General features: G+C 41.7%; 1 protein-coding gene across 13 annotated transcripts in view; it reads left to right on the plus strand.

Moving 5' to 3' along the window:
* RERE (arginine-glutamic acid dipeptide repeats) overlaps positions 1-25,460 on the plus strand; it is a 466,287-nt gene that overhangs the window by 205,836 nt on the left and 234,991 nt on the right. For 7 of the 13 annotated variants that reach the window (XM_063594922.1, XM_055104272.2, XM_063594915.1 and 4 more), the window contains one exon: positions 1,201-1,326. The exons of the other annotated variants lie outside the window; for them this stretch is intronic. In XM_063594922.1, the coding sequence (XP_063450992.1) occupies positions 1,201-1,326 (126 nt within the window). The remainder of the gene's footprint in view (positions 1-1,200; positions 1,327-25,460) is intronic. 13 annotated transcript variants of the gene reach the window in all.

Consider the following 25,460-nt stretch of genomic DNA (forward strand, 5'->3'; position numbering starts at 1 on the left):
ATCTTTAGAAAAAGAAAAGAAAATGATCATGATAAAACATTCTGAACATTAGCTTATTTTCCTGGTATTTGTTTTGTTTTGTGTGTGTGTGTGTGTCTATGTGTAGGGAGCTTAAGAGACTTACTAAAATAGATAATGAAATATATTAAAATCTTTGTTTACAGAAAGTTGTTAATTGCTCTTTGCTTTTTCAAAGGGAATTATGTGTAACAGGACACCCTAATAATGATCTAATATTAAAAGATTGTTCATCTGTAATTTTTAGACAACCGTAAGACAGGTTCTTATATAAGTATTGGGATTTTATGGATTTTTTTTAGTTCATTCAAAACCACATGAAATTGGTTTAAAAATGTTATGTGCTGTCTAAAATATTTGAAAAGGAACATATTCAAACTGTTATCTGAGGTATACTGTGCTAGCTTTCAGAAGTTGCTCTATAGTCTTTTTTTCCCTGGTTTTTAAATGTTTTCAAAGTTAATTTTAAAAAGACATGTGATACATACTAAACTAGTTTTGCCTATAAAAATAAGTAATGTCTTTCTGGAACTTTATGCTCTGTGCCTATTCATTATACTCACCTTGTGGGCGTTTGGAGAAAATTATAACTCATGTGAATGTTGTCTTTTTCCCTCTGTTTTGGGGCCTTTGTGTATTTATTTTGCCTTCAGCTTTACACAGTTAAACTTGAACTTTGAGAAAATGGCAGGGCCTTTCTTTGGCCACCCAAATGCCCTATTTCCTTATTAAGTACATGTCTTATGTCTCTAGCTTCTGTCATTAGAAACTCTTCTGAAAGCTCAGTTTGTCCACTTGTGATTCATTTTACGGTTGTGTTTATCTGACACCATTGCATTTCTGTTTTTATTATAAGCATAGCATGTTGCTGTTAACTGTGCTTTGGCACTATCTCACATCTTAACTTGGTTATTTTGAGGGGCACACACCATACTGCTTTATGATAGGACCTGGATTAAAGTGTGGAGCCAGAAGGGTCATACGTTTGTTCACACTGAAATAAGGTAACAGCTTTGATTAATGCAAAAAGGTTAACTTTAGTGGTAGAACAAATTATCTGAGGTTTCAGAGGTCATCTGCTAAAGAGTTTTTGCAGATACCGACTTGTGTGCTGCGTGCCCCTAATAACCAGGGCATGATGGGGCATTGGGCACGTTAACTTAAAACTGTTTTCTTTTTTAGGTCCACAACTCCCAGGCCTGTTGCAGATCTCCAACTCCTGCTTTGTGTGACCCCCCAGCATGCTCTCTGCCGGTGGCATCACAGCCACCACAGCATCTTTCTGAAGCCGGGAGAGGGCCTGTAGGGGTAAGGAGAATCCCGTTTTTAAAAGCTATCAGTATTTTATATCCCATAGGGTATAAAATAGGAATATTAGTCCCTCCCCAGAGCCCCTTTTAAAATGTGCTGTATTATATGTGTTTTTAAAGGAGTAACAAGTACATGCACAGAGGAAGCAAAATACGGGACTTGCCTTACCCCTCTAGGACAGTTCCAGAAGTTAGCGGGGTTTGGTGGAAGGGTATTTTGGCACCAGCAGAGAGCATGCTGGGCTGCTGCAAGGAGCAGGAGCTGGCAATCAGCAGCGAGTATGGATGTTGGCAACTGAAATGGGGAAAAAAGGGGGTAAGTTTGAGTTCAAGTGTGGAATGTGCGTTTCCCCAGGCTCATTGGGACTCATGGCCCACCAATCTAAACTATTTTGGGTGTTGTCCTCTCGGGTGACATTTTGTAGGGTATTGCTCAGAAATAGCGAGGCTTTTCTCCAGTGCTAGATGCAGAATATGCCCTTCAAGAGGCTTGGGTCGGGCTGTAGCTATACTTCTTAACAGCTATCCCTTGGTTATTCGTCTGTTACTAGTGGTGGTCCTGAGGGATGTGTAAGAGGCAGCAGGATGAAGTATCTGTAGTGCTTTATCCCTTAAAACACAGGGACCCATGTGGGTGATCATAGGGGTTATTATCGTTTAGTACATCTCCCTTTTTAGGAAAGTTCACACTTGTCTTCCTTTTTTTTCCTGTAATGGTAGGACTTAATGGAGGATTTAATGGTAGTGTTTTCTGAAAGTCGAGTATTTATTATTCTGAATGACTAGTGGGTTAATATGAAAGAAGTGTGGTTGCAGTTAAGCATTGACGTCAGTGTAAAGAAGTGACTGTGGCACCCCAGTTCATACTGAATTAGCAAATAATACAAAAGGATAGCAAGCTCTCTCACACTTAGACACACACAATGCAAGATACTGTCAATATATGGTGAGTTGTTCAGTTGCAGTATAGAATATTAATATCTTGGGTCGAAGAAAAGAAAGTGCTCCAGATGGGCTGTGGCACTTGGGGAAGTTCTGTGAGGGTGGGTAGGTTTTGAGGAGCTGGGTATGTTTTTCACACATCAATAAGAAGTGGATAGGCAGAGTGTAGGAGCCTTCCAGGTGTACATGGCAGCCTGTCCTTATAAGCAACACAGGCAGTGAGGCTGACGAGTCTGGGAGTTGTGAGAGGATGACCCGCAGGACGTCACTGAAGAGCACAGGTTAGTGGATTTTGGGAGGCAGATGTGGAGATATAAAATGGGGCTAGATTATAGAGGATCTTCAAAGTTAGCAAAGTTAAGATTTTGTGTAATAGGCAGTAGAGAGCTTGTGTAAGCTTTTTTATTCTAGGCAAGCCATCTTGCAGGCCACTGCTTAAGAAGATTGACTGTAGCAATTTGCAGTGTGGAACGGGGAAAGATGGTGAAAGTTCCAAGTAGAAGGCTAGGGCCACCATTCATGGGTAAGATGAAGAGGACCAAGACAGTAGAGATGATATATTGATAATTGTAACCAAATCAGGAGTAATTGTTGCAACAGCATAACACGTTTACATATTTGCTGATGTAATTACTCAAGGGTCATACCAAAAAAAGGGGTGGGGGTTTCACATTATGGAAACCTTGGAATTCTCTGTCTTACAGTGGAAGACAGAACCCAGTGTAGTATAGATAAAAGTCTAATTTTAATTCCCAGAGAAAGACTGACATCTTACGGGACAAATTAGTAGATTCCCAATGTGACTACCTACTTTTAAAGCTTCAGCCTTTACCAATTACCAATATGTCTTATTTACCGATATGTTTTATTTCCACATATATCTAAAAAGTAGATTGTACTTTCAGGCTGATATTTTCTTAATCAATGTGGATGCTATTATTAATAATTTTATTTACTGTAATACTCACCGGATTTGCTGAATGGATTTTAAGTCCATAATAACATTTTTTTTTTGTAAACTTTTTATATTAGAATTAATGATTAGTATTTATTTTTTAGCAATAAAAATATTTGTGTCTACTGATGATTTAAATAAGTTCATGACTGGTGGAGCACTTGGGTACATTATATGTAGGTGTAAGAGATTCTGTAGTGAGAGGATAAATCTTCTTTCACTCAAGATGATGCTACATAAAGCTAACTGTATTGATTGTTCTTTAATGATGCTTTGTGCTGCCAAAGTCATTTGAGCTGGATCTGAATCAGATCCAGTTGGCAAAGCTTCCCCATATGTGGAGCTCTCATAAATCCTGCAGGCACACAGATCTAATACAGTGTAATGAGAGAGCTGCTGGGAGAAAAAATTGATTACAGGGTTGCAGACAATATCATTAACATTTCTTGCCATGATACACCAGATGTCTTCCCTAATAGACTATTTTTGTTAATTTAGTTTTTATAGGATAGCATTGATTGCATCATAATTTAACTTTCTTTGCATATTCAGGTATATGTGATCTGTGTTTCTACACTAATGATGGAATAAACATCAGATTTAATTTTGTAAGTTTTAACTTATCTGTTCATTTTTCTATCTGCTGGAGAGGCAACATTTTTACTTGTACTGAGAATCTGTTAGCTTGGATGTTTTCTAGTAAAAAGTACTGTGTTCAGTGGTGGGGAGGGAGTAGTGAGGGAGGTAGGAAGGCAAAGATAACATTGCCCAGAACCTCCCTAAACTGGTCAGAAATGATTCTACCCGCCAGCTGATTTACATAGAGACCACGTGGCACCATGACAGAGGCTCTAGCCAAAGCAGGAAAGGTGCAACCTTTCAAGGGGACATACGTGCACATTTATCTCCATTGTCAAGGGTGTGGCTCTGCAGGACAGGACTCATGTTGGCTGCACCCATCCTCTTCCTCACTAGAAGATCAAGGACTAGTGAGGATATTAGTTAGTTAGCATTTTAATTCTTTTAGCCATATCTTTTTGTGTGTTTGACCTCTTTTGAGTGGTTAACACACATAGTAGGACAGTATTGTAGGGGTGGTTTGAACTGTTTTATTTGAGTAGTGTTTTTTTGTTGTTGTTGTTTTTGTTTTGAGACAGAGTCTCACCCTGTCATGCAGGCTGGAATGCAGTGGCATGATCTCGGCTCACTGCAACCTCCACCTCTTGGGTTTAAGCGATTCTCCTGCCTCAGCCTCCTGAGTAGCTGGGGTTACAGGTGTGGGCTACCACACCTGGCTAGTTTTTGTACTTTTAGTAGAGACAGGGTTTTTTGCCTTATTGGCCAGGCTGGTCTTGAACTCCTGACCTCAAGTGATCCTCTCATCTTGGCTTCCCAAAGTGTTGGGATTACAGGTGTGAGCCACTGTACCTGGCTGTGTATGTTTTGTTGTTGTTGTTTTTTGAGACAGAGTCTTGCTCTGTCACCCAGGCTGGAGTGCAGTGGCGTGATCTCAGTTCACTGCAACCTCCGCCTCCCGGGTTCAAGCAATTCTCCTGCCTCAGCTTCCCGAGTAGCTGGGACTACAGGTGCATTCCACCACACCTGGCAATCTTTTTTGTATTTTTAGTAGAGATGGGGTTTCACTGTGTTAGCCAGTATGATCTTGACTGCCTGACCTCAGGATCCCCCCACCTAGGGCTCCCAAAGTGCTGGGATTACAGGTGTGAGCCACTGCGCCCGGTGTATGGTTTTTTTGTTTTTTTTTTTTTAAATCATTATTTTTGTTGTGCATTTTCCATTAGGGAACTTTTTTTCTTTTGACATGTTTCTTGGTAACATAGGATATGTTAATTAACCTTTCTAACTCTTAGTTTTCTCACTTGTAGTATGGGTGTAATAATACTACTATCTATGACAAAGGGTTGTTGCAAAAATTAAATAAAATAATTCATTAAATTTCTTAGCACCATACTTAGCATATAGCAAGCATACATTAAGCATTGTCTATTATCCTGTAAGACTTGAATTATACAAATTCTGGTCATTCTTTTTTTATTTATTTATTTTTTGAGATGGAGTCTTGCTCTGTCGCCCAGAGCAATGTCTGGAGTGCAATGGCGCGGTCTTGGCTCATTGCACCTCTGCCTCCCGGGTTCAAGCGATTCTCCTGCCTCAGCCTCTGGAGTAGCTGGGATTACAGGCGTCCACCACCATGCCTGGCTAAGTTTTGTATTTTTAGTAGAGATAGGGTTTCACCATGTTGGCCAGGCTGGTCTCGAACTGCTGACCTTGTGATCTGCCCGCCTCGGCCTCCCAAAGTGCTGGGATTACAGGCGTGAGCCACTGTGCCCAGCCCAAATTCTCGTCATTCTTAATCTGAAATCCATAAAGTCTCTTGAGTTTAGAGGGTCTGTGAACATCCTGAAATTGCTGGTAAAATCTCCTATATATGTACATTTTTCTGGAAAGAGGATCTATACTTTTTGACTAGGGATGCTAATCAGTAGATTGCTTAGGTGTTGAAAATAATTTAAAAGTTAAGATTAAAAACAGTGAAGGTTCTGCTGTTTGTCATTTTAAACCTCAAATCAGCCCGGGCATGATGGCTCACGCCTGTAATCCCCAGCACCTTGGGAGGCTGGGGCGGTTGGGTCACTTGAGCTCAGGAGTTCAAGACTGGCCTGGACAACATGGTGAAATCCCATCTCTGCAAAAAAATGAAAAATTATCTGGGTGTGGTGGCATGTGTCTGCAGTCCCAGCTACTCAGGAGGCTGAGGTGGGAGGCTCGATTGAACTCAGTCAAACCAGTGTTAATAGAGTTATTTTTGCTGAAGTAAGGCACTTACCATTAGTAAGTATCACTTCTAACAGTAGTGCTTTCCATGCTTGATACTATAGTACCATTTAAGAATTAAAAATGAAAATTTATTATAAAATGCTCTTTTGGAAATGCTGATTGTATTACGTTTGTTACCTACTTGTTGCTTAGAAAGAACTCCAATCTGGTTGCTTTTTTAGTGGTGCAGAAGTTTAGAGAGGCTGTATTGCTTTTACTGTGGCTTCCCTGCTTTGGCATACTTCCCCATTAAGTATGCCAAAAATAACCATTGATAAAGATCATGAGAGATTGCTTTTTATATTTGATTTTAGTGAAAGATATTAAGATGGCTGGATTTTCAGAAGAATTGCTAATACAAATGTTGGGATTAATCCAGCTACCCTAAATGAAAGATGATTACTAGCTGTCGACTTATAATGTAACAAATTAAGAAAATTCTGAAAGCACCCAGCTGACCTATAATGCCAAGGCTGACTGCTACTGGCATCAGAGAACCCGGCTGGGCCTGCTTTCAGCTCTGTTCCTTTCACCTGGAGCAGTTGTTGTGTCTGCTTCCCCGTAAAAGCTAATTGTCAGTTAATTTATTCCTTTTTTTTTTTTTGGGAGACAGGGTCTTGCTCTTTTGCCCAGGCTGGAGAGCAGTGGTGCAGTCTCAACTCACTGCAGCCTCCGCCTCCCGGGTTCAAGCAGTTCTCCTGCCTCGGCCTCCCGAGTAGCTGAGATTACAGGCGTGTGCCACCACACCTGGCTAATTTTTGTATTTTTAGTAGAGATGGGGTTTCACCATGTTGGCCAGGCTGATCTTGAACTCTTGACCTCAGGTGATCTCCTGCCTCGGCCTCCCAAAGTGCTGGGATTACAGGAATAAGCCACCATGCCTGACCTAATTTTTGTATTTTTAGTAGAGACAGGGTTTCACCATGTTGGCCAGGCTGGTCTCAAACTGACCTCAAGTGATCTTCCTGCCTTGGGTTCCCAAAGTGTTGGGATTACAGGCGTGAGCCACTGTGCCCAGTCAGTTTTAAGACTGTCTTTTCATCATATTCATCATCTTTTTTCCAAAAGGGGCATCAAGCCGCATTTTTAGATCACAAATATCAATAACCCTCTGCTTTTATAACTGCCTACGATTTAAATGCCTTTTTGTTTCCATAGGCCTATATTAGATTTAATGATCCTTTGCAAGTTTTATTGAGCTTCTTGTTCTTTCAGGGATAGTGCATTGCTCTTTATTACTTACAGGCACTGTTAGGACTTTCAGCCCTGCCTTTCTTGGGGTGTTTCATGTTTTGGGGTTTTTTTGTTGGTTTTACAGACAGGGTCTCACTCTGTCACTCAGGCAGGGGTGTAGTGGCACCATTCTGGCTCACTGCAGCCCCAACCTCCTGGGCTCAGGTGATTCTCCTTTCTCAGCTTCTCATGTAGCTAGGACTATAGGTATATGCTACCTAAAATTTAAAAAATTTTTAAATTTTTGTAGAGACAGGGTCTCCCTATGTTGCCCAGGCTGGTCTTGAACTCCTGGACTCAAGGGATCCTCCTGTGTCAGTACCCCAAAGTGCTAAGATTACAAAGCCACTTGGCACAGCCCTTGTTCCTTACTATTTGATTGAAAAAATATCTGAACAGCTGGGTGTGGTGGCTCATGCCTATAATCCCAGCACCTTGGGAGGCTAAGGAGAGAGGAGTGCTTGAGGCCAGGAGTTCAAGACCAGGTTGAACTGGTAAGACCAGTCTCTGACCAGACCCTGTCTCTACAGAAAGTAAAAAAAACAAAAACAAAAACGTTAGGCTGGGTGTGGTGGCTCACACCTATAATCCCAGCGCTTTGGGAGGCCGAGGTGGGTGGATCACTTGAAGTCAGGAGTTCAAGGCCAACCTGGGCAACATGGCGACACCTTGTGTCTACTAAAAATACAAAAATTAGCCAGGCGTGGTGGCGGGCGCCTGTAATCTCAGTTACTTAGGAAGTTGAGGCAGGAGAATCGCTTGAACTCAGGAGGAAGAGGTTCCAGTGAGCCGAGATCACACCACTGCACTCAAGCCTGGGCAACAGAGCCAGACTCCATCTCAAAAAAAAAAAAAAAAAGCCAGATATGGTGTTGTGTGGCTGTGGTAGTACCAGGCTCCTAGTACCAGCTACTTGGGAGGCTGAGGCAGGAGGATTACTTGAACTCAGAAGTTCAAGGTTACAGTGAGCCGAGATCACACCACTGCACTGCAGCCTTGACGACAGAGCGAGACTCCGTCTCCAAAAAAAAAAAAAAAAAAAAAAAAAGAAGTATATATAAAAACAAATATGCGGGGCTTCTTCTAGGCTTTATTTTTAGCAATAGAATTGCCAGAGACATTTCAGGCCATGGAAGAAAGCTTGTGGTTTTACTTATTCTAACTTTGTTTTTAGGATATCATAGTATTTTTTGATGGGAATATCTTTTTTTTTTTTTTTTTTTTTTGGAGACAGGGTCTCTCCCTGTGTCACCCAGGCTGGAGTGCAGTGGCCTGATAATGGCTCACTGCAGCCTCAACCTCCCAGTCGCAGATGATCCTCCTACCTCAGCCTCCTGAGTAGCCGGGAATACAGGCGCCTGCCACCATACCCAGCTAATTTAAAAATTTTTTTAGAGACGGGGCTTTGCCACATTGCCCAGGCTGGTCTCGAACTCTTGGGCTCAAGGAATTCGCCTGCCTCAGTCTCTGAAAGGGTTAGGGTTACAGTTGTGAGCCACTGCGTCTGGCCGGCAATATCTTCTATAAGTATCAAGGCCTTCAGTGGAAGAAGAGATGGTACTCTTTCCCAAGGATATTAAATGTTTCTAAGGACTGGAGTGAAGTTGAAGTAATACACTTAAAGTTAATCCTTTCTTAGAGTCTATATAAATTATTATGCCTGGTGCCTGGAAGTTGCATTTTCAGTTCTTATCTTTTATCTCATGTTTTACGATTAGATCGTATCAGGTACTTTTCCCATCCCCTTAAAATGAATGTAGTTTTCCCCTCTTATCCCAAAATCTATTCTCTAAATGAAAATTTGAGAGTAGAAAATCTTAGATTTTCAGCCTGTAAATAGCTTTTGTGTTCTTTTTTAGGAACTAGCAACCTATTTTCAAGAAACATGCTGTGTTAAAGGACAGAAGTGTGTGTCCTTTAAATCATGCTAGCTGATTTAAAGTTTGTTACTCTATTCCTCCCACCTTTTGGCTTTTCCCTCCTCATCCCATTGACATTCTTAAGATGGAAGGAAAAAGGCCTATTTTTTAGCTTGATTAAAACTTAATAGCTGAAGTAACCAAAACATTCATAAAATGAGGAGACTGAAACTGCTTACAGATACAATTTTTCTCTGGAGCATCCTAAATATTTATTCCTTGGTAATTTTTTTTTAAAGTATGTATATTAGTACTCCTAGCCATTAGTATATTTTAGTTATAGCTTTCCTCCCTTTCACTTAAATTTCCTGGAACATAAATTGGAAAATTTTTAAAATTTAGAATCTGTCTTGAATTTTTTGAGGTGACAGCTAGGTAGATGTTAAAAGTAGATAGAATTTTTAAATCTTGAAAATAGAAATTATATTAAAAATGTTCTTTGTCACCTGTATCTGGAAGTTTGAAAGGTCATGTAATTTCAACCATATTACATGGTAATTGGTGGAAAATAGTTGGATACTAGCTTCACCTGTGTAATGTAAAACTTTGGTATTGGCTGGGTGTGGTAACCCATGCCTGTAATCTCAACACTTTGGGCGGCCAAGACTGGAGGATTGCTTGAACCTAGGGGTTTGAGACCAGCCTGGGCAACAAAGAAAGACCTTGTTTCTACAAAAAATTCAAAAGTTATCTGCTACTTTTAGGGCTGAGGTGGGAGGATTGTTTGAGCCCAGGAGGCTGAGGCTGCAGTGCGCTATAATCATGCCACTGTATTCCAGCCTGGGTGACAGAGTGAGACGCTGTCTCAAAAAAAAAAAAAAAAAAAAGTTTGGTATTTAACACTTAAATTTGTTTTCTGCTGCCAGTAATGTAGATAATCTATTATCACTTTTTTTAGGGTTTTTTTTTTTTTTTTGGAAATGGGGTCTTGCTCTGTTGCCCAGGCTGGAGTGCAATGGCATGATTTTGGCATGATCACCTGCCTCCCGGATTCAGGTGATTCTCCTGCCTCAGCTTCCCAAGTAGCTGGGATTACAGTCACGCGCCACGACACCTGGCTAATTTTTGTATTTTTAGTAGAGATGGGGTTTCACCACATTGGCCAGGGTGGTCTCGAAGTCCTGACCTCAGGTGATCCACCCGCCTCAGCCTCCCAATCCAATCACGCTGGGATTACAGGGGTGAGCCACTGCACCCGTCCTTTAGTTACCTCTTAAAGTAAGTTGGGAAGGCCAGGCTCAGTGGCTCACATCTGTAATCCCAGCACTTTGGGAGGCTGAGGCAGGTGGATCACGAGATCAGGAGATTGAGACCATCCTGGATAACACGATGAAACCCCATCTCTACTAAAAATACAAAAAATTAGCAGGGCATGGTGGCACGTGCCTATAGTCCCAGCTACTTGGGAGGCTGAAGCAGGAGAATCGCTTGAATCAGGGAGGTGGAGGTTGCAGTGAGATCGTGCCATTGCACCCCAACCTGGGCGACAGAGCGAGACTCTGTCTTGCGGGAAAAAAAAAGAAAAAAGTTGGGAAAGAGTTGATTTGTCCTGTTTTTCAAGGGAATAACTGTAGATTTCACTTTACTGAAATTAGTTAGAGACATTGTTATATTGACTGACAAGAGATTTCGTGGTACAATTTCCCACTGATCCATTAGGATTACGAAAAATTATCAGCTGTATGGGTGGCAAACACTTTTCTTGAGATTTTTCTTCAGTAAGATAAACCTCAATTCCAAGCATCACAGATTTTCTTGAAGCAGAAACTGTGCCTTACAAAAGTTTAGCACAGAAGCAGGTGTTTTATGTAGTAATGGAAGGGTTTAGAAATTGTTGTGTGGTCAGTTGTTTGGACTTCAGAATGCATTTCTCTATAAACATAAACAGGTTTTTTTTTGGCAAGTTCGTAAATGCTAGTTTGAATTTGTAATGTAGAGAAATACAGAAAGATCGTTCCTTTATTGCCCACCTTACAGATATGTGGACTTCCTTTCTTCCTTCCTTCCTTCCTTCCTTCCTTCCTCCCTCCCTTCCTCCCTTCCTCCCTTCCTCCCTTCCTCCCTTCCTCCCTTCCTCCCTCCCTCCCTTCCCTCCCTCCCTCCCTCCCTTCCCTCCCTCCTCCCTCCCTCCCCTCCCTCCTTCCCTCCCTCCCTCCCTCCCTTCCCTCCCTCCCTCCCTCCTTCCTTCCTTCCTTCCTTCCTTCCTTCCTTCCTTTTTTTAAACTCCTCAGCTTGCTATTGACTGGTACCTCCTCTTCCCCCACAACAAAACAAAACTGAAAACCACCCGACCTCCTCTGTGTGGAGATGGAGCTCTGCCTCTGCCCTCCTTTCAGAGGCCTCTGCCTCATCCTTTTCCATTTCCTATCCCACCTCTACCTCTTAACACGTCTCAGCCTGCTGTCTATTCTTTTTGGTTTTTGTTTTTAACTTTCTATTTGAAAATAATTTCACACTTACAGAGAAGTTGAAAGAGTAGTTCAGGGAACTGCAGTATACCCTTCCCCCAGATCATGGAGGTAGTTAAAAAACCTCACGTTTTTACTGTTAAAATCATAGTATCGGTTTGAATCATGTTGGTTACCCATTGACTAGTTGTATGATCAGGTGACTTAATCTTTCAGAGTCCCACTGTCTTCACATGTAAGATGAGAATACTGATTCATTTGTTCCAGAGTCAAACCCAGGAATCCATACTCCTTTGAAGCACTTCTCAGGAGATTCTGATGGGTGGCCAGTATTAGCAAATGAAGGCTTGTCCCCAACTCCAGTAACCAGTGTAAAAGTAGATCTGATCTTGTCCTTTGCAGGATGTGGAACTTCTTCTTTTTTCTTTTCTTTTTTTTTTTTTTTTTTTTGAGACAGGGTCTCGCTTTGTTACCCACCTAGAGTACAGTGGCATGTTTAGCGCTCACTACAGCCTCGGCCTCTCTGTCTCAGCCTCCTGAGTAGCTGGGACTACAGGCACGGGCCACCATGCCCTGCTAATTTTAAAATTTTTTGTAAAGACAGGGTCTCCTCCTTATGTTGCTTACGTTGAGGATGTGGAACTTCTGATGCAGTTCCAGGGTCTTTCATGTTTTTGAAACTTGAGTATGTTTACTTCAAAAATAGTTTTTGTGTTCTTCTATATTACTTAATTTCCTCCCTTCCCCAATACACAAATTAGGTATAATTTGTGTGCTTATATCCCTAATGCAGCTATAAAAGGCAGTTTATAAATTAATTTCAAACCAAACTACAAAACCAATAAAGTTCTGACTACCAACATTAATTTAATAGACTGGGCGATGATGTTGTTGTGAAATAAGTAGCCGCTTGTGATGTAACTGTTACTGCTTCCTTATGGCCCATGTTCTTGGATGCTGGGATGGTGCCTGGTTTGTGTAGACGGCTGGATTCCTTGTAATGACTCGGTTTTCCTGTTGCTTTTCTTTCAGTTATTGCCACTCAGAAACCATCAGTGTAAATACAGCTTGCCATGAAGTGACTTTGCCTTTGTTTGGCATAAATGTGCCCTTGGCACATTGAGGTCATCTTGTTTATTTACCAGCTTGTGATAATTATGGTAGTACTACTTAGTTATATGTAAACTTAGAGCCAAAATCTTGTGCCTCTGAACTCTATTAATGAAGTTGTAAAACATGTAATTCCAAAATTGGATGTTAAAAATATTAAGGTATACATTGAAATGAAAAATAAAAGTGAGCCTCTCCTCTCCACCTCCCACTTCCAGTCATCTCTCGCTTCTGCCTGAGAGGCGCTGTCAGCCAGCATCATTCTCACATCATGCCTCTGTATGTGTCTGTCCTCTTAGCTAGATTAAGAGAAGGGGCTGTGTTTCATTCACCTTTTTGTCCCCAGTGTCTGGAACAGTTCCTGGTTCAGAGAAATTGTCCCCATCCATTGTATTGATAGTTTGTTTTAATTACAAGACAGAAAAGTCAGATTGATTTTTTTTTTTTAATCAGATGAAGAAAGATTTCTTTTAAACAAATAAATTAAATGCATGGGACTGTTAACACAAAGGATAGCACTTAATACTGTCAAGAGAAAGATTGGCCAATACTAGCCAGAAAAATCTGCTGTGTGTAAGTTTTTTGGTTTTGTTTTTGTTTTTTAAAAAGGAAGTGACTGTTGGGTGTCTCTCCACCTTGCTTTCTACCTCCCTTGTAAAGGAGAGGGGCACGAAACCAAACAAGTATTCCTGGCTATAGTTTTAGTAATTTTAGTGGGTAGACGTCGGTATATAGCTCAAGTTTAGTTTTTTTTTTTCTTTTTTTTTCCCCCTGAACTATTGGAATTCTTATGGGCTTCTATAACTTATAAAACATATACATGCATGTAAATTTTCCAGTGAACATAGCATGAGGCTGTTTTATTATGTTTTGCTTTTCCTTTTTTTTTTTTTTTGAGATGGAGTCTAACTCTTGTCACTAGGCTGGAGTGCAGTGGCGCAGTCTCAGCTCACTGGAGCCTTCACCTCCCAGGTTCAAGTGATTCTTCTGCCTCAGCCTCCCGAGTAGCTGGGACTACAGGCGCCCGCCACCACGCCTGGCTGATTTTTTTGTATTTTTAGTAGAGACGGGGTTTCACCATGTTGGCCAGGATGGTCTCGATCGCTTGACCTCGTAATCCACCCACCTCGGCCTCCCAAAGTGTTGGGATTACAGGCATGAGCCACCGCACCCAGACTGCTTTTCATTTCTTTATGTTTGGCCATTATGTAATGCTGATTTTTGGCCTTTCGAATTTTTATTAGAGAGAAGGGTACTGTGCTTTTACAACAGGTAAATGATTGCCACACAAAGGGTGCGCTTTTGTTGTGAGGCTGCTGCCCTTGGTTGCAGCCTACAGACAGTGAAGTTTCTCTTCGATGCCTGATTAGAATGGAGAGCGCTGCTGCACTGCCACAGGGCCTTGTAACGATGGATAGTTTGGATGGAAAGGCAGAAGGACCTAAAAAGGCAGCTGTCAAATGCCTTCGGTTCTCTCTAATAGAAGGTGTGTGTGTGTGTGTGTGTGTGTGTGTGTGTGTGTGTGTGTGTGTGTGTTGACCTTGGACATGATGGCAGTTGGGATTAAGGTATCTCAATCCAAAGGATCATGGAAGGAAGATTGTGTGTGTGTGTGTGTGTGTGTGTGTGTGTGTGTGTGTGTGTGTGGTGACCTTGGACATGAAGGCAGTTGGGATTAAGGTATCTCAATCCAAAGGATCATGGAAGGATGTTTGGGAATAACATCTTAAGGCAAATTACTAGCATAAATGATTGCTCCCACCTCCCACTCTCAAACAGTCTTGTCACCACAGTGACACCCACTGTCACGTGGTCTGTACCCCCCACTCCCTGGAAGGGGGTACTAATTATTCACAGCAACAGTGATAATGGATAGTAGGGTAGTGTAACTGGATTGGGGAACATTCTCTCAGTGATGTAGTTTGATTTGTACTTGAATTAAAAAGTATTGGCTTGGCCGGGCATGGTGGCTCATCCCTGTAATCCCAGCACTTTGGGAGGCTGAGGAGGGCGGGTCACTTGAGGTCAGGAGTTGGAAACCAGCCTGGCCCACATGGTGAAACCCCGTCTCTACTAAAAATACAAAACAGCCGGGCATGGTGGCGCACGCTAGTAATCCCAGCAACTTGGGAGGCTGAGGCAGGAGAACTGCTTGAACCCAGAAGGTGGAGGTTGCAGCAAGCCGAGATCACACCACTGCACTCCAACCTGGCTGACATAGCAAGACTCTGTCTCAAAAAAAAAAAAAAAAAAATTTTGGGAGACCGAGGCAGATGGATCACAAGGTCAGGAGATAGAGACCATCTTGGCTAACACGGTGAAACCCCGTCTCTACTAAAAATACAAAAAATTAGCCGGGCATGGTGGCGGGCGCCTGTAGTCCCAGCTACTCGGGAGGCTGAGGCAGGAGAATGGCGTGAACCTTGGAGGCAGAGCTTGCAGTGAGTCGAGATTGCACCACTGCACTCCAGCCTGGGCGACACAGCAAGACTGTCTCAAAAAAAAAAAAAAAAAAAAAAAAAAGTATTGGCTTGTTTTCAGTGTAGTTTTTTCTGTGTTTTGAGTACTTTTTTAGTATTTAAAGATGCAGGGACACTTTTGAATTAATATTACTGCTAACTTTAGTATTTGGTTAATTTTCTCTGGAAGGTGGGGGACTTTCTGATCTTCCTATGTCAGGATAAGGAAATAACGACTGATTTCGCTATCACTTCCCCCTGGCTTTTTCTTTTGTTACTGGCATTGTGTTGGATATATTACAAATATCCACAGATGTCCAGAGAATTGGCACAGCTATTATTATGATTTTCAATCTGCTCTTAAGATACTGAGCAGATTTGTTAACAAACAAGTTGGAAATGCACAAAGATATCTGATGAATTGTTAAAAAATTCTTAAAGAAAAACAGCTGGCAAATGGTAATTGATAGATAGATGTGTTTAATCTGTAGGACTTGAAGTGCTGCTATGGTGTATTAGTCTGTTCTCAGGCCACTAATTAAGACATACGGAGACTGGGTGATTTTTATAAAGGAAAGAGGTTTAATGGACTCTCACAGTTCCATGTGGCTGGGTAGGCCTCACAATCATGGTGGAAGGCAAAGGAGAAGCAAAGGCACATCTTAAATGGTGGCAGACAAGAGAGTTTGGGCAGGGAAACTCCCATTTATGAAACCATCAGATCTTGTGAGACGTATTCTCTACCATGAGAACAGTGTGAGAGAAACCGCCGCCGTGATCCGTTTATCTCCACCCAGCCCCTGTCCTTGGCACGTGGGCATTATTACAGTTCAAAGTCAGATTTGGGTGGGACACAGCCAAGCATATAATGTGGTTACTGTGGTTTAAGTAGGCAGACACATCTGTGAGACCAGGAGTTTCTCTACAAATGGATGAGGAATGGCACAGAATCCTAGGTGACAGTTTAAGGATTGCATGGCAGAAAAGGCTCTGTAATTAAATTCTCTGATGTTGTCACTGAGCTGTAAGGCTGGAGATAACACTGTCTCCTTCTGCTGAAAATAAGAATCAATACTCACTCCTTGATGGGCTAAATTATTAAAAAGAGCCCTTCTTACAGTGTTTCATTATCTGGGATTTGCCTCAGCTGGTGATTTGTCGGTGGCACAGGGAGATTTGTGAGGCATTTCATATTAAAATTAGTCAGTAGCCGGTGAATCCCTTTAGATAATTCTCTTCCGTTTTACAGTGCTCCTGAATAGATTTGTGATTTATTTTTGCCTAAGTAGCTTTGTGTTTTTTTGGAATTATTAAAAGAGGGTTGGACATCTATACACTTTCTTTTAACCTTGTTTTTCCTCATATTCTCTGTGTTTAACAGTTTAGTATTGGCCTTAGCAAAAAACATCAAATATATTTGCGTGGTACATTGACCTGACACTTGATTAACACACATTGAACTTGATGTTTTCCCCGTATGAAGGAAGTTATACAAGAAGTTGGGCTTGCTTTTTTCGTTGATTTTAACCGTGGACAGGGTTGGGGTTGTTAATTGTTAGGTGGCTGGTAGGATTTCAGCTCCTCGATTGAAAAAGAAAAACAGCCCATCTCGTGAACCTCAGTGACCAAAAGAAATGGTCACTGTGTCATTTGGGTGCTCGTCGTGTCTCATCCCAGTGTAGTGTGACGGCTAGGGAGCAAAGAGAAGGCAAGCCTCCGAGGGTAACCCCTGCCCCGCTGTCCGCCAGGCTGGGAGGAGTTCTGCAGGAGGTCCTGTCATGGGCAGTGCTTACTGGGCTTGTCAGTTGGAACAGCACAATTGCAGTCTGCTGGGGGATGTTTGCAGCCTTCTGCCTTCTGTCTAAGGAGAGGTAAGACTCTCTACTTCAGTGTTTTGAAGTCAGTGCTGTGGTATATTTACATTCTGCTGGTGGAGACAGTACTGTTCATGAAAGATTTTTTGGTTCAGCCTCAGGAAGAGTATGGGCAAAGCTGTGTTAGAAGACGTTGATCTCTGTAGCAAAACCATGAGGTGAGGCTAAAGAACAGTGTAATCTCACATTTCTGCTTCCCTGAAAAACTCATCAGATTTAAAAATCCTTTTCTCTGGCATGGAGGGGAGAGGGTTGAGTGGGAAGGGAGACTGATTAACAAAGGACAGAAAGAGACAGAGGTCTTTGAAATCCAGATGGTCGACTTCTAGTAACAGAGCATTGGATGTGGTTTCTGTGTGTGGAATCCAGCCCTGGTGGGTGTCCAGCTGCCATGAGAGGCTGTGGAGTGAGGGAGGACCGTCCTGGAAGAAACAGAGTCAGGTCTGGTTCCTGTGTGAGAGTCATTGGAGAGAACCGTGCTGCCTCAGAACGGTGCAACCCACCCAGCACCCAGCTCCGTGACGTTGCTTCTGCTGGAGGGCCGGGAATGCCCTTCACGTCCCACCTGTCACCTGCTGGAGTCAGCGCCATCTTCTCATAGGTGGTTAACTGTTTTCTCTTCTCTCCAGTGTGTTCCTGGTTGTTTGTTTCCTGTTTCCCCTACCAGATTCACAGCTCGTATGTTTGTTCCTGCTTAGTCCATGGGAGGGAGTCTGGGAGCAAGAGCGAGGTGACAGTACAGCAGGCTGGCTTGCTGTACACTTTATAATTCCAGCAAGGAAATCTTTCGAATACACACTTGCATTCTGTCACAGTAATGTGGAGAACACATCTAGGGTTTTCAGCTTGTTTTATTCAGCTGCCTGGAGTAGTTAGAATTTTTCTGAGCATATTGCTTCCCCCAACCCCATGAGGCGGGAAAGAGATGTTTAGAGATGTATTTCTCTTTTAGGAAGAAATGCAGAACCACTGAGACCTGGACAACTGTTGGTCTTATTTTCTGCTTGGATGAGATACCTTCCTGCTATTTCTTAAGGAAATACAGTTATCCATCCTCACAGTCACAGCTGAATACCAGGCAGTTGGTTGAGTAGTGAGTTCTTCTGGAAGATGGACCGGAAAACTGTCAACAGGATTGATCATTAAAAAAAAAAATCCAGTGAAATGTTTATTTAAAAAATTAATTGAACTCCCTTGCTTTTAGAGACTTGACTATTGTCCAGATCAGATCTTGTCTCGAGTGTGCACATTCATATATAACAGGGCTGTGAATCAGACTGGGAAAGCCTGTGCTGCAGACATTCTTCCCTCCCCATGACAGCAAACACAGGACAGGGGGTTCTTAGCACGTTGTCAGATAAATTCTTTTCTATCTACGTGTTTTAATTATGGAATTTTAATGTTGATTTTCATTCTGTTTTCCAATCCCATATATTTTTTCCTTCTCATTGGCTTATTGTGTGGGTTATCATTTCAGTGACCTGGTTTGACAAGAGGCAACACAAATTTCTTTGAGAATTCAAATGTCCATTTAAAAATTAGCATCAGGGGCTGGGCACAGTGGCTCACACCTGTAATCCTGGCACTTTGGGAGGCTGAGGCAGCGGGTGGATTGCTTGAGCTCAGGAGTTCGAGACCAGCCTGGGCAACATGGCAAAACCCTGTCACTATAAATAATATAAAAATTAGCTGGGCATGGTGGCGCACACCTCTAGTCCCAGCTGCTTAGGAGGCTGAGGCCAGAGGGATCAGTTGAACCTGGGATGTTGAGGCTGCAGTGAGCCATGATCACGCCACTGCACTCTGGCCTGGGTGACAAAGGAAGTCCCTGTCTCAAAAAAAAAAAAAAAAAAAATCAGCATCAGTACAAATTAAATGATTAAGCATTTGCTGTTTTAACTACATATGAGAGAGATAACCCAGTTAACTTTTCCTTTTATTGGCTCATGCCCTGGGCATCTGTCATGTTAATGCTTTTGACCTTTCTTAAAGATTATTAAAGGTGAAATTTCTTGCAGGTCAGGGGGGATTTGTACTTGAACACCACCAGGTACCTTGTGTCAGCGCTGTTTCCAAAGATAGACACACTGTGGTAAATCTTTTCAGTTAATTCATTAGAGAAAATTGTTTTCTGGCCAGGTGTGTTAGCTCACACCTATAATCCCAGCACTTTGGGGAGTTGGAGATGGGAGGATCACTTGAGGCCAGGAGTTTGAGACCAGCCCTGGCAACTTAGCAAGACCTTGTCTCTACCAGAAAAAAAAAAAAAAAAAAAAAAAGCCAGGCATGGTAGCTTGTGGCTATAGTCCCAACTACTTGGGAGGCCACAGACAAGAGAATTGCTTGAGCATAGGCGGTCCAGGTTATAGTGAGCTTATGATTGTACTACTACACCCCAGCCTGGGTAACAGAGCAAGACCCTTAGTTAAATTAAAAGAGAGAGAGAAAGAGTAATTTATTTTCCTACAAACTGGGTTTGTCTGTAAGAGAAAATATCAGTGCAATTCACTGGATTTTAATGTCATATTCTGACTTGTGTCTGAGAAACCGATTGGAGATGGTTTGTATTTGGGTCAACTTTTTAAAAGACAAATCTTATGTCTCATGAATTAAGACTACATGTGTATACACAGCAAAGTGTTTATGAGGCAGAAAGCTTGCTCCTACCAGTTTCTAGGGGAGAGCCATCCTGTTTTTTGCTGCTGCTCAGCCAGCTGATTCTGAACATTCTTACTATTGGTTATTTTTGTACTCAGGGACAGCAAGCTTTTCCTATTAGGGGCCAGATCGTTTTTTCAGTTTTATTTTCTGTATGGCAACTACTCAACTTAGCCATAGACAATTTGTAAACAAATGAGCATGACTGTGTAGCCGTGTTTCAGTGAAACTTTATTTTACTGGATCACTTTATTTCTAGTGGATCAGTAGAGTCCAGGTGGTGTCTGGACATGGCCTGTGGGCCTGTAGTTCGCTGAAGCCTGAGCTGGTATAAACTTTTGGGGATTAGTGCCCTGAAGGAGTCACTCCAAAGCTTACTTGCTTTCTTCATTGTAGCCTTGTGCCTGTGTAAGGTTTGAAGGTCATTTGCAGAGTTAGTGGGAATTGCATTTCTTCTTTCCTATATTATTTGAGTTGATGCAGCCTTTTTAAAAATATATCTATATCTCTACCAATACACCCTCTAACCACTCCTCCTTCCATTAATTGTTTTTTGTATAGTGTGCTAGTGGATAGGTATTGCAAGAACTAATTTTTACTAATGATCTTTAAGGATTTTTGTAACATGTTTAAATGCTAGGAGCAATTAAATATTGCTTAAACATGCTTTTCGTCTTTTTTCTTTGGCAGTTAGTTTGTTTCTGCAGGGAAAATATGACAGGAAAATATGTACATAATAAAATACAATTAAAATAATAATACATTAAAATAAATACATAAATACATAAAAATACATAAAAATAAATACATAAAAATACATTAAAATAATACATAAAAATAAAACATTAATAATAAAATACATTAAAGTTTGTCCGAATTTTTCTTCTGTGTGTGTACTTTTTTACATGTTGTAACAAAATATTCAGGACAACAGAAGAGTTTTTATTGGCATTTAATGATAAATATAACTTTTCTGTTTAATATTTAACAGTTAAGTATGGATATGGACAAATGCTTTAGCATTTTTTTTTCAGATGAAATAAAATGGTTGATACCCACATAGGCAAAGAAATTTTACCCAAAGTTAGTCCACAGTCACAGATAACATGGTAGATCCAAACCAGCAGCTTTTTTTTTTTTTTTTTTTTTTTTGACACGGTCTTGCTCTGTCACCTAGGCTGGAATGAGTGGTGTGATCATAGGGCACTGCAGCCTTAAGCTCCTGGGCTCAAGCGATCCTCCTGCCTCAGCGTTTTGAGTAGCTGGGACCACACAAGCACATGCCACCACACCTGGCTAATTTTGTAATGTTTTGTAGAGATGAAGTCTCACTATGTTGCCCGGGCTGGTATCAGACTCCTGGCCTCAAATGATCCTCCTGCCTTGGCCTCCCAAGGCACTGGGATTACAGGTGTGAGCCACTGTGCCTGGCCCCCGCAGCTTTTTAATAATATGCTTTTGTTCATCAGGGCCTCCTGGAAGTGAATGGGGATGGCTCTCTGCCAACCTTCTTTACCATCAAAAGAGTGGTTCAGAGCGCATCTGATTGCCAGTGATTCTCAGAAGTCTTATTTATGCCAAAGGATAGTATGTTACTATTAACCATGACATTATTATTCAAACTGTCTTAAACATTATTACTTATTAATAGATTGTATTTAGATCTAGTATTAGTTGAGACTATATGTTATATGTAGAGGCTCAAATGTTGAGACTATATATGTAGTATTTGCTCATAGTTCACTTGCTATATTGCTGGCTAAATTATTATAAAAATTGTCTGGTTTCTGCGCCTCTGTCTACTTTCACAGATGCTTTGTTACCACTGTAAAATGCAGTACATTCTCACTGTAGCCATTAAATCTGATTTTATATTAACTAGTTGACTGTGACATTTTTGTTGTATCTTTCTACCCGGTGGCATACACATTTTGTGTAGTTTGTTGTAAGTACACACCTCTGATCATTTACAGTGTATTCTATGTACAGTCGAGATGAGGTGATTTCACTTCATGGAGAGGTGAGTTGTTTTGGAAAGGGTACCTAGCTGGCTTTTGTTTGCGGGTCTATACTTGCTGGCTGTGTTACTTTAGACAAGCTATTTAACCTTTTAGGACATTAGTTTCCATAGCTGTCAAATCAAAATAATACCCATGCTACATGCTTCATAGGGTTATTCTCATGTGAGAATAAAAAGCAATAATGTAGTGCTGTGACATTTTTGTAGTGGTCTACAAATGTAGGAGCGTCAGTTGTTGTTCGGATTGGCTGTTTATTATATAACCCCAAATCGTAGTTGTTTAAGATAAACATCTATGTTCTCATATAAAATGAGGTGTTTTCAGGGTGTGCTGCCCAGGGTTGGTAGAATGACCTAAACCTCAGGTATCTAGTCTCCTCTTGTCTGCCCCGGTGCATGGTTTTCTTCTCAAGGTCTCGCCATGGTCCCAGATGGTGGCTGGAGCCACAGCCCCTAAAGTCCATGCTCTAGACCAGTGCTATTCAAATGGCGGCTCACCAATAGGACTGTTTGCTACCAGTCCACCAGGAGATGAATAGAGAAGCTGAAAGTATCTGTTTAGAAACTTTTCTAGCCGTTTAACATTGTAAAAATCACTGCTCTGCAGTGGATTGGGGGACACTGGTCCTCCACCCCAGCCAGGCAGCTGAAGGAGGGTGTATTAGTCTGTTCTCATGCTGCTAATAAAGCCATACCTGAGACTGGGTCATTTATAAAGGAAAGAGGTTTAATTGGCTCACAGTTCCACATGGCTGGGGAGGCCTCACAATCATGGCAAATAAGGAGGCAAGTAAGGAGCAAAGTCATGTTTTACATGGTGGCAGGCAAGAGAACGTGTGCAGGGGAACTCCCCTTTATAAAACTATCAGCTCTCATGAGACTTATTCACTATCACAAGAACAGCACAGGAAAGACCTACCCCCATGATTCAATCACCTCCCACTGGCTCTTTCCCACGACACATGGGAATTATGGGAGCTACAATTCAAGATGAGATTTGGGTGGGGACACAGCTGAACCTTATCAGAGGGGCACACAGCAAAAGCTATTTTAGGCCCATTCCAGAGCTTTTCCAGTAGCCGTGCCTAACAACTTTGGTTTACTGTGCTCCAGTAACGTAGGTGCTCTGTTATTATGGAAAATGGGGAGAATGGAAGTTGAATGGAGAACAAGCACTGTCTGCCACAGTTGGACATGTCTGAAACCAGTCGCACCATTCCGCACAGAATGAGATCCACAAACAGCCCAGTTCCTGAGTAGTAATGACCCCAAGGTTGTAGCCATTTCTTGGGATTAGGAGAACTATTGCATATCTCAGATGGAAAAACGTGAAGAATACCAAAACAGAGTAGAATGATAGAAGAGATTACATGGCGATTGTAGGTAAGAACAGTTTCAACACGTTTTACATGTATTTGTATTTTAATGATTTAGAACTAAATTTATGAATTGAATTTCTGTTCATTTTCTTAAACAAACATGGATTATCTCCACGCAAATATGATTCAGTTTGATTCTCCTAGGATAGGGTGTAAAAGTAGAACTCTGCGCAAAGATGACTTTTTTCTTTTGAGATGGGATCTCACTATGTTTCCCAGGCTAGTCTTGAATTCCTGGCCACAAGCATTCTTCTCACTTAGGCCTCCCAAAGTGCTGGAATTACTGGCGTGAACCACTGCACCAGCCAAAGATGGCTTTTAAAAGATTTTGTTTTAGGCTGGATGCAGTGGCTCATGCCTGTAATCCCAGCACTTTGGGAGGCCGAAGCGGGTGGATCACTAGAGCCCAGGAGTTTAAGATAAGCCTGGGCAACGTGGTGAAACCCGATCTCTACAAAAAAGTACAAAAATTAGCCGGGCATGGTGGTATGCACCTGTAGTCCCAGATACTTGGGAGGAAGAGGTAGGAGGATTGCTTGAGCCTGGGGAGGTCGAGACTGCAGTGAGCCAAGATTACAGCATTGCACTCCAGCCTGGGTGACAGACAGAGACGGTGTCTTTAAAAAAGAAAAAAAAGTACCTTTTACTGGTTTGGAAGGGCAGGAGCCTATTATGTCTTGCATGTAAATGCATTTAGGGTGGAAGTAGTAGGGAGGGTTTTAAAGACAAGTTGCTAAACATGAAATGGCCTGTGATTTAGTTAAATTGTTTATGTTTTCAGTTGTATTTCTTTGTTCCTTTTCATTGAGGAGGGAAGTACTATAAAATGTCTTTACTGTGAAGGTACTTCACATTAGCATTACAGTGTTTTTTCCTTCTATAAAAATCTTTGTTTCCTTTCAGTGTGTTAAGCCAAAGTTTATTAAACCCTCACCTTACGTATCATTTTATAGTAGGCATCTTTAGAGGAAGGGATTAAATGAATGGTAGCAGCATCTTTAAGACAGGATCTGAGTTCTTTCCCTCAGCATGTGCAGATTTCTGTGGGAAGGGCAGGACATACGTTAGATGTGTTTCACAAGAAAGCAGTGCATTTGGCATAGTAAGTGTGAACTGCGAAGGAAGCATGCGTGATGGAACCTGTCAGTTGCTAATGCTAAGGAGGAGAATTTGGAGTGAATTTGGAGTTGGCTTAGACAGGTATGAAAGGGAGAGAAAAGTGGATTCTAGGTGTAGAAACTAGTACCCCTAAGTCTTCTTGGTTTAGCCAGGAGGCAGCTGCTTCCTGGAGTTGTCGTCCTGTGGATAATTTCTAGTCACTAACTGGATTTGGATTGTGGGAACATGTTAGGGCAGGGTTCATTAGGTGGCTATATAGACAGTTTGCATTTTGCATTGAAAATAGGTGATGATACTTGGATTTTCATCTAATGGCATAAATTGGCTTTTCTTTTTTTTTTTTTAAAAAAAGCAAAAAGAGTGCTGATGGCCATTTGCAATTCACTGTCAGTGGGTGGTCAAAAACAGCCAGTGGCTTCTGGGAGGGTCAAGATTTTTCTTGCTTTTACACCATCTTTCTCTCGACCATTCTTTTTGTACAACATATAACTTTTCTACTTGTTTTATCCCAGAAAAGCCTCTTCACATCAGTAAGTTATTTATAGAGAAAGGCGTTCCTTATCTGGCAGCTCAGGTGGTTTGATCTTTACTTTCCTGTTGCCCCGTGGAGGCTGGGACATGATGTAGTAGATCTGATGTCAGCGCCACAGAAATCTCTTGTAGCCTTCTCTTCAGAGTCTCAGTTGGAAGAGGTCTGCTGGCTTTCCTCTTTATAGTGAACACACATTTGGGAAGCTCGTGCTCAGTTCTTAACATCTGATATAGCCAAGTAACTTTTCAGTTGCTCCACACACTGATGGAATAATACAGTGCAGTCGGGATAGTTTGCAGACTCTTTCTACTCAGCAGTTCTTCAGCTGTTTCTAGAAAAAGAAACTGCTAGAGGATTCTGGGTGAGAGCAGGCATGTGGTCCCTCAGAGGGAAGCAGCAGCTGTGAATCAGCGTGGCTGAGAAGGCTGCAAGAGTGGGAAGAAGTCAAGGAACCTCACAGGTAAGTGAAGGAAATGCAATTCAAGGACTAGATTTTCCAGAACAGCAAACAGACAGTGTGCCTGGAAGCCTTTGTATTTCATAAGTGTGGACTAATTAAGATTTTTAAAATTTCAGGTTCCAATTTGGAAAGCTTAAAGGCATAGTTTGTATACTATTTCCAGCAGCATATATACCAGAATGAGAATACCAGAGGCACTAGCTTGGCCTTTGAGGGAACATGACCG

The sequence above is a fragment of the Pan paniscus genome, chromosome 1 (genome assembly GCF_029289425.2).
Source record: "Pan paniscus chromosome 1, NHGRI_mPanPan1-v2.0_pri, whole genome shotgun sequence".
Lineage (NCBI taxonomy): Eukaryota > Metazoa > Chordata > Mammalia > Primates > Hominidae > Pan > Pan paniscus.